General features: G+C 40.8%; 1 protein-coding gene across 2 annotated transcripts in view; it reads right to left on the bottom strand.

Annotated features, from left to right (window-relative positions):
• pacsin3 (protein kinase C and casein kinase substrate in neurons 3) overlaps positions 1–9,706 on the bottom strand; it is a 32,420-nt gene that overhangs the window by 11,063 nt on the left and 11,651 nt on the right. For both annotated transcript variants that reach the window (XM_008405994.2, XM_008405995.2), the window contains 4 exons: positions 5,275–5,375; positions 4,403–4,559; positions 3,496–3,731; positions 2,520–2,675 (listed from right to left, as the gene is read on the bottom strand). In XM_008405994.2, coding sequence (XP_008404216.1) covers positions 2,520–2,675; positions 3,496–3,731; positions 4,403–4,559; positions 5,275–5,328 — 603 coding nt within the window. In that variant the 5' untranslated portion in view covers positions 5,329–5,375. The remainder of the gene's footprint in view (positions 1–2,519; positions 2,676–3,495; positions 3,732–4,402; positions 4,560–5,274; positions 5,376–9,706) is intronic.

The raw sequence follows: 9,706 nt of genomic DNA, 5'->3' as shown, positions 1-9,706 counted from the left end.
TTGCTAGGTAACCAAAGAATGAGTGAGTTAGTTGATTCCACCAACCCAGCTTGGTTAGCTCAGAGGTTGATCCGCTTAAGTCTTTCCTCTGCCTACATCTCCCAGAAAGCAGTGCTTCAAGAGTTCAGTTAATATTCTAGCAGATGTATTGATATTGATCATGTGTCTATATTGTTATTGATTTATTGGCCCAGGCCCATTTAAAGGTGACGTATTATACTTCCTTGTACAGGTGAGGATAGGTTTGTGGCACATAAAACACGTTCATTACATTACAAAATAACCTTTAGTCTGGTTTGAGCTTCTTTCAGAATGAGCCTTTTTACGGCCTCTTGTCACTTTAAACAAACTGCTGCTGGCCACGACCCCCAACTCAACGTTAACACTCGAAAATAAAAATGTCTGCAATCAGATGCGCAATTATACAACCGTACATCTTTGAAAAGCATAAGTAGAATCTCCTTCACAAACAACAAGAATCCTGCAAGTGGTTTCTGAACAAAAGCTGCTCAAATGTGCTGGAGATCCACAAGGGTTGCTAGGCAACGGGGCTGTGCTCGGCTGGGGTTGCTAGGCAACGGGGCTGTGCTCGGCTGGGGTTGCTAGGCAACGGGGCTGTGCTCGGCTNTGGGGTTGCTAGGCAACGGGGCTGTGCTCGGCTGGGGTTGCTAGGCAACGGGGCTGTGCTCGGCTGGGGTTGCTAGGCAACGGGGCTGTGCTCGGGCTGGRATTGCTAGGCAACTCAACAGCCAGGAACTTTTTGAAATGATTCATCTTCCAGACACCAAAAACATCAACTTATTGTCAAAAATAACTTTTTTTTAAGCACATAAATTGAAGATAAAAACATGCAAAACATTTGCATGATAGGTTCCGTTTCAAAGATTTTTGGGTCCATTTGATCAGCTTTAGTTCAGCATCTAAAATACTTTCACTCAACTAGATCATTCTACAGCTTCTTCAAAACCAAGCTTCATGAAACCTTCATCTTCATTGGAAACGCAAAATATGTCTAATAAATGTAATTTGAAGATCTGGATCAAATATTGTGCATCCCTTCATTTTGTGGTCCATTTGTTTTCTTCCACCCAGGCTGATCAGATGTTTCTGATTACCGTTTTATTTTATTGTGGCTGTCATGGGAAGTATTGTGGTTCAATCAGTCCATTTTAAAAGCCACTCAGGTTTTAAAAAGCCTCTTTAACGAGTTCCTCAGAGAAAAGATGCAGTTAAGGATTTGTAATTCCCCTCGTGCTGCCAGAAACCGCAAACGTTGTTATGTAAACAACCCGAGTTATCCTGAAAGTTTCATTTTAATCGGGCTGTAGGTGTGGTGGCTAAGACTGAAACTCTTCTGTTCTTACTGCTACAATTAAAACTTTATTCCGTCATTTGTGATTCATCTTCAGAATAAATAAGAGACGTCTGGATGAGGGAAAGTGTCACCAAGCCGAGTCTGAATTCATCCCAGATTCTTTCCTCTCTTCAGTTTCTCCGTCCCGCCGTCGGGTTTGTCCCGAGCCGAAACGAAGGCGATACAAGCCCAGTCATGTTTTAAAGGCAGAGACACAGGCAGGTATGTTTTACTGGACTCACTGGCACACCCTGACTGGGACGACTGGAGCTCCTCCTGGGATGCTAAGGGTGTTTTCACACCTGGTAGTCCGGTAGAATCGGTTCAACTGGGGACCAAAATTGCAACATTTGCTACATTTTCTGAGTCAAACCAACCAAACCATTTGAAACACTGGTTCCCCTCCTCGCCTGTGGGGGCGCTGCACCAAGAACCACTGGTGAAACGAAGACACTAGCTGCGTTTCTGTTACAAATGAGCGCAAAACTTTGTCAAGAAACACAAATTTGCAACTGCAGTGCTTAAATTAAATAAAAAAACAATTAAAATCCGGCGTGAAGAGGCGTGTTCACGTGGTACATCATTTAAAAACACCACAACCCTCCGACTACTTCCTGTCATCTTCATGGTTTGAGACAGATGAAACATCTGGTTGTTGATTATGTGCAAAAAAAAAAAAAAAGAAAAGTTTAAATGGCAATAATGAGAAATAAACCAATTTTAATGTGGGCAAAAAACCCAAACATGTCATCACAGCACCAAAAGTGAGTTTCATCTAAACTGGTGTGTTTCCATCAAGCAAATTTAGTTTAGAAATGTTAAATTGATCAATTATATGGTCAATGAAAAAATGGTTGTGGGAATTCTCTTTTGTCATTTCTCCCGCTAGCGYTAAGCTAGCATGTTTGTTTTGGTTGTTTTTACCCAGAATGCTCTGCGCTGTAGTCCACTTCCTGTTATTTGGAGCAGCCTCTGGGTCTGCTTGGCGTTCACATATAAATTCAAACCACACAAGTTCAATTCAGCCAAACTGACACCGAGGTTTGGACCAGAGCTCATTTCTGGTTGGTTACGCGTTCACACCTCCCCAAGCGGACCAGACTTTCTGGACTGAAGTTGGACTAAGGCAGAGTGAAAAGGACTCCTGTGCGTTTCAGTCATGTACCTTCTCGGTCTCTTGGTTGCAGCGCTCGGCCCGGACCGTGAATTTGCGGACCTCCTCCTGGGATTTGGTCGGGTCGGCCTTGGCGTGCGTTTCCCTGGAAACGGCCGTCCACTCCTCCTTCTTGGCCTGATGGTAGCTTTTCTTACTGGACTCGACCTTGACGCACACAGATTTGATTTTCCATTAATTGTGCAGCTTTCATGCAAACTGATGTAAAAGTCACTTTTCATATTTTTAAATGAGAAAATAAAAATGTTATTACGTAACAACATAGCATTACTTTAGTGAACGCTTGATCATTTGCAGCAAAGGATGAATCTCCAGCTAAAAATACTCCTGAGATGAAAAACTCAACTCTTCCTGCTTCATTACTGATCTGGTGATTATTTTTCAGGTTAATCAATTCATAATTTGATAGGAAAATGTGCTTCATACAGAATTTGTTAACCAGGTGAAGCTAAATCAGCCACTTGAATAGTTCTGGGTGAAACATATTTACAAAGATTTAACCCTTTTAAATGAAAAATCGAAATTTTTTGGTAGATTTTCGGCTTAATTACTGCTCTGAGCGTGTCGCTTTTTCAGCAAATGCCCCTTTTTTGAGTCTGTATACTCCCGTTAATTAATCGATTACTTAATTAGTTCATTTCAACTATCGATTAGTCATGATTCAAGTTATTAGTTGCTTTCTAGAGATTATGTTTTTAGAGTATAAATGGAAAGAACCAGTCATGCATGGATGGGAAGTAACAGAGGGACTGTACAGTAGGCATAGAAAGATGGATGGATGGATGGATGGATGGATGGATGGATGGATGGATGGATGGATGGATGGATGGATGGATGGATGGATGGATGGATGGATGGATGGATNGGATGGATGGATGGATGGATGGATGGATGGATGGATGGATGGATGGATGGATGGATGGATGGATGGATGGATGGATGGATGGATGGATGGATGGACAGACACCTCTTTCAGCTTGCGGACCCAGGGTTTCTGAGCTTTCCTGAACCCGTCGTCTGCGTCCTTCGTCTCCCTGAAGCCTCCCATCATCTGCTTGTGGAAAGCGTCCTTCTGCCAGTCGCGGACTTTCTCGCTGTCCTCGGCCGCTAGCCGCTCCCGCAGCTCCATGTGCAGCTCGCTGAGGCGGTCGGCCGCCTGCATGAAGGCGTGCCACGCTTTCTCCAGAGTCCCGTACTGAGGGCCTGTTGGAGGAAAAACCGCTAAGCTAACGGTCTGGCTTTTTGTGCAATTCTGAACAAAGAAGGTAAAAGTTTCCTTTAATTAGTGGTGGACATCGTTAACTATAACATTAGTTATAGCACTAAATATAAGCTCGGCTAGTGTTAAAGCGCTACACCAACACAGCATTTAGCATAAGCTAACGCTAAAGCAATATCTTGTGGTATACTCATGATAATAGTAACAATAAAATCTATTTATTGCTTCTTTCACAGGTAACTGTATGGCTGTGAGTGAATGCAACTTGAAAAACATTCCCATTCGCTCCTTTACAACACTATAGTTACATTAAAAACGTGTGATCTGTATCACTAAACTACACAAATAGTCTCAAATGTATTAATAGATCCATCGTCTCATTGAGCCAAAAGTGGAGAAAACAGTAAAAATCCCAATAATACAAACTGTTCTAAAAATATAACAAAATTATTTTAAGAAATGTATCACAAATTATAAACAATATGAAAACTTTATCAGGAAAAATTTAAGTTGGGKGAAGCAAAGTTAGCAAAAAGAGCTAAGCTAAAATTTAGCCCTGCTATTAGCACATTACCGCTGTCAGTAATTGTAACTAAACTCCCAGTTTTCTGACATCTAGAACTACGAACTCATCATTGCTGCTGAGACGACGGACCTTTTTCAACGACGCCCCTCCACCTTTTGGACCAGTCGCTCAGCTGAAGGGCGTAGCTCTTCTCGATCTTGGCTCTCTCCTGGAAGCAGCTAACGAGCTCGTTGCACAGCCGGTGGCCGTCGTCGATCCGCTTCACCGTCCTTTTATAGTTACCCGGCTGCAGAAGCACAAAGGCACAGAAATAAATTACATAAGGAAGCCACAGTTTACGCAAAACCCAGTGAGTTTAGCCCAGAAGCTAAAGTTGACCCACAATGCTTCCCTGAACAGGTTAGCATAGGTCTACGGCTTATGCAAAACATGTTTTTTGGGGGGGTTTTTGCACAAAGTCACTCTTCTATCATCAGATTTTACGCTCTCTAACTCAACGTTTACACTCACCCCTGAAAATGGCTGTAAACAGATGACCAATTATAGAACCGTACATCTTTGAAAAGCAGAAGTGAAGCCTCCTACACAACCAACAGGAATGCATCAAGGGGTTTCTGGATGTCAACAACAAAACACTTGTCTTTTCCAGCAGCCATTGTACGGCGCATACAGCAGTAAAACCAGCTAACCAAATGTGCTTGGGTTGCTAGGTAACAGGCTGAGCTGGGTTCTGGTTGCTAGGTAACGGCACAGTGCTTGGGCAATGTGATTTAACAAGTTTTTGAAACGAGTCATTTTCCAGACACCAAAAAAATATGAATTCATTGCCAATTTAATGGCTGAGTGAGTTTTCTAAGCGCTTAGGATGTTTGTTTTTTTTTAGACGCAGTAGAAACCCAAACGGAAGCATAAAAACGTGCAAAATATGAATTTTGCATGACAAACAAAGCAAAGCAAGGCAGTGGGAATGTGTCCCGGTATTAAATGCGTTTTATTTGTACCTCCCAGAAGCTGTCGGAGCTGCCGAGGTCGCTGACGTCTCCGTTGGAAGACATGTTGGGGTCGGCCCTGCAGCACGGAATGATGGCGGCGGCACACGAGACTGCACAGAACGAAAGGGATTCACAGATTCAAAAGCAGCACAACATCACCTGGGAAGAGGACTCCAATGCTGAGCCTCAGCCTTTAAACAGTAAAAACTTTAAAAACAGAAGATCAACCTGAAAGAAACCGTCAAAAAGCTCCAAATTGAACATCTAACCAGCAGATTGGAAAGTGACTTTTTTGGTACAATCAATACAAGCAGTTTAAAGCTCCTCAATTAAGGTGGACATAACTGTCAACAAATTGCTGTGATCCAATATTCCTAGAAAGTTCCTTGCATTCACATTAACCACAAATTTCAATGTATTTCTAATTTGACAGGCAAAAACAAAGTGGTAAATTACTGAAAAAAATAAAATAATGATTATGTTTTATATGGTGTATGTCTCCAACAGAGGACTTAAGATCATTTCAAAACAAATCTATGCCACAGAGTTCAGATTTTTATTTGTTAAAATGGTAGTAATGCGTAATTTTCCCGTTGTTTTGGAGCGACGCCTATTTGCGGCATTAATTTTCCTCGATGCCGATTGGCTGCAACCCACACTGCAAAAACACCAACTCTTACCAAGCATTTTTGGTCTCGTTTCCAGTGCAAACATCTCAATACACGTGAAATAAAACAAAACTAACTGAGGTATATTTGGCGTTTAAACCATTAAAGGCATTTTTAAAAGGGATCTTAAGTATTTGTTTATTTCTGCAAAAACCAGAAGAGAGTCGCCACACAGACTCTCAAAGCTCATCGTTTGTATGATGGTACAACTGGTGCCTTTGACTGACGCTAATCCTAATCTAATCCCTGCTCAGAACACAATCCTTTTGGAAGAAGTAGCATTTCTGTTTCTGTTCATTTTCCTTGTGGCTTTAAGCTTCAGTAAATATCTGTGTCTGTAGGAAAACCCAGAAGCAGCATTCAGCCTCTATGCACCACAAATCTGGACCAAACCTCCAGAAAACAGCCGAAACACAGAGTTTTTTAAAATTAATTTATTTAGAGTTGCTTTTAACAATAATAATGGAGCATTGATAAACATATTTGATGTGTATGGGTGATGCATAATGTAATGTCTTATTAGTTTTGATAATAGTTGACAAGCTTTGGACACAAATTAGCCAAGACAAACCGCTAATCTGAGCTAGTTAGCTTTAAAAACAAATGATCTAAAACCAACTCTTAGGTTTCTTCAGGGTCGCTGTAATTCAGTTACAAGAGCCGTTTCCTGCCAACGCCATCTACAATAAGTCTTTGAACAATCTGAATTGATGCTAGTTACAACATTTAATTTCCCTTTGGGATCAAATTATCTGCGGCCAACGGTTAAGATGAGCTAGCCGTCTTGGAAAACAAATTAACCGAGGCCGACATCAGTTAGCTGGCTGAACAGAGTCCCGACTTCAATCCTTTCAAATTGATCAATTCCAATTTTCAGTTGGTGCAGGAAGTTAATCTGCAGCAATTTACTCAATTATAGAAACAACAAATGTTCCCAGTCTGTCTGTTTCTCTTCTTAAAGCTACTGTCTGAGGTGAATAGTTTTCGCATGAGATTGTGTTCTGCAAGGCTCAACTTGACTTCCCGGTTGTTTCACAACGCTCCCTCTCACTGTAAATGGCTGCGTCGGTGCAGGGAGCAGGCCTCGGTGCAGCAGCGTAACCTTGGTGAGGATCTGCAGGGAGCGAAGCGCCGGCGGCTGTAAATAAACGCGGATGCTCCTCATGAGTTCTGCTACGACAACAAAAGCAGTCGGCAGCAGAAAGAATGTGGCACCACAAGCGAGAACCCGTGACTCATGGGCAATCATAGGTGTGTCTGTATCTGCGGAGACATGTGACGTCTAAGATTATCCCTAAAAGCTCAGGCTGCACATATCAGAGACGGAGGGTAAACCTCACAGACCCACGGCCCAGTGGGTGTTTTTCCACAGATGGGTGTAAAATTTGCCAACAGCTGCAGAGACCTCTCCCTGCAACGTGCTGCAGCCTGACGATGAGCTACTGGCTCCACCRTGGGCCGCTAATCGAGCGTTAAAACTCATTCACAACCACTGGAAGACATTACAAATCATCATCATTATGCAACAGTGGGTATGTTTGTATTAATAGCAACTGAATTAAACGGAGCTAGAAAAACAGGACTGAGCAAATCAGAGCTATTAGACTTTTAAAAAGGTGTGGGAGTCTAAATTGACTGCTGTTCTCATTTTTAGTCAAGCAGGTTTTGTTTAGGTGACTTTAAATCAACCGAGGCCGACAGCTAATCTGATCTGGGTAGCTAACTCAGATTATTTGTTTGCTTCAGCTAATTTGTTATCAAAGTGTAGCTAGTTCATCTCAACGGTTGGCCTCAGCTCATTTGTATTCAAAGATGGCAAAATCAGATTAGCTTTTTGCTTGAGCTAATTTGTATTCAAAGCTAGCTAGGTTTAGATTAGCTGTTGAACTCAGCTAATTTTTATTAAAGCTAGCCAAGTCCAGGTAGTTGTTGGCATCAGCTAATTTGTATTGCAAGCTATTTTGTATTCATAGCTAGCCAACTCCAAGTAGTTGTTTGCCTAAGATCATTTGTATTCAAAGCGGGCTGGCTTAGAGTAACTGTTGGCCTTCGCTAATTTGTTTTCAAAGCTGGCTAGCTTGGATTAGCTGTTGACTTCAGTTGTATTGCAAAATTAGCTATCACTGGGTAGTTGTTGGCATCAGCTAATTTGTGTTGAAAGCTAGCTAGATAAGATTAGCTATTGTGCTCAACTAGATTGTATTCAAAGCTAGCCAACTCTGGGTAGCTTGCCTCAGATAATCTGCATGCGAAGCTAGCTAGCTCATGTTAGGTTTAAAATCCTCTTTTCAGAAGAAAAGGAAGTTTCCTTTTCAGTTTGAAATCAAGATCCCAGAGTCTGGAGGAAAACGGACATCAAGTCTGTGATCAAAGCTGCCTGGGTTTCCTCTCCACCTCAGCAGAACCACAGGCAGATCTCCATGCTACGCTGCATTGATGCAGTAACTCGTGCAAAAGAATCAGAAAAACTACGTACAGTCTTTATTCATGTAAAACATGTTCAAACATACCAACACATGGATTGGTGTTTGAATTTGGGCTTCATCATGGAGGATTCCTCCAACAGAAAGCAACACAAACGAGGCGCTGATCTCAGATTTTCCAGAGAAAATCTGAATCTGAAATATTTTCTAAGAAACCAGATGAGCAATCTGTGGAATATGAATGAGAAACATGCCTGAGGTTGTCAACAAACATCTCTGAATCGGATTAAACACAAAGAAGAAACTAAATAATATATGAAAATGTATCCAGTCTTTTTGCAAAAGTTCAGATTTTCTTAAAATTAAGACATAAAATAGTGGCTCTTAAAAGTTGCAGCTCTAAACGAGTTTCATTTAGCTGGTCCAGGGGGGAAATGGCTCTTTGGAGGTTGCAGATTCTTTAATTAGAAAACAAGTTGCATGAAATCAAACTCCATGTTGGCTGAGAAACTAAAATAACTAGTGACTCACATGTAGCTGCAACATCTGAGACCAACAACCTTCAAAAGCTGAAGTAGCGACACTCAAATGTTATTTTTCTAAACTGAAAACATTTTTTCTTTAAAAGTTTTTCCATTCATAAATGCTGTAAAAGTTGGTTTCCTACAAAAACACATCAAGTGCAGAAAATCCTTGATTGGGCCACAGATAGGAAACATCAACAAGACGCTCAATTTATCTGATTCTTTATCAACTAACAAGGTATTGATTAACTGATAGGAAGGCGGATAAACAGACTCAATTGTTTAGTTTTTTGTGGAATAAATGTTTACTAATCGGTTGTTTCTGTCACATCAAACCCAAAACAGATGAAGGACTTTAGACATTAAACCAAAGTTTAAATCCTGTCCGTCATGGAAACTTAAAAAAATAAAGTCCCAAGTTCCCATTCAAAGTTTTATCATTTTTAATTCTTGTTTTCTTCTGACATCAACATGATTGATAAAACTTAATTTTGGGTTTTAAAACAAAAAGGAAAACAGGAAATGTAGATGTCCACTTTTAAAGCTCGTCTTAAAACCCATTTATTTTATCAATCAATCAAATTTTATTTGTATAGCATTTCAGCAGCAAGGCATTTTAAAGAGCTTCACATGATTAAAATAAAAACAGCATGTGACATTGAATAAACAGTTAGAAAGACAAAGAGAATTAAAAAAAGAGGTAAAAAGATAAACATTAAAACCCGCACCCCTCGACTTCAGTTAAACGTCTCACACCTCAGAGTTTTAGTTAAAACGCCATTTAACAAAGATTCTCACACCTCAGAGTTTTAGTTAAAATGCCATT

Source organism: Poecilia reticulata, linkage group LG3 (assembly GCF_000633615.1).
Source record: "Poecilia reticulata strain Guanapo linkage group LG3, Guppy_female_1.0+MT, whole genome shotgun sequence".
NCBI classification, from domain to species: Eukaryota; Metazoa; Chordata; class Actinopteri; order Cyprinodontiformes; family Poeciliidae; genus Poecilia; species Poecilia reticulata.
The sequence above is the reverse complement of the archived record's forward strand: the minus strand, read 5'-3'. Positions and strand labels throughout refer to the sequence as shown.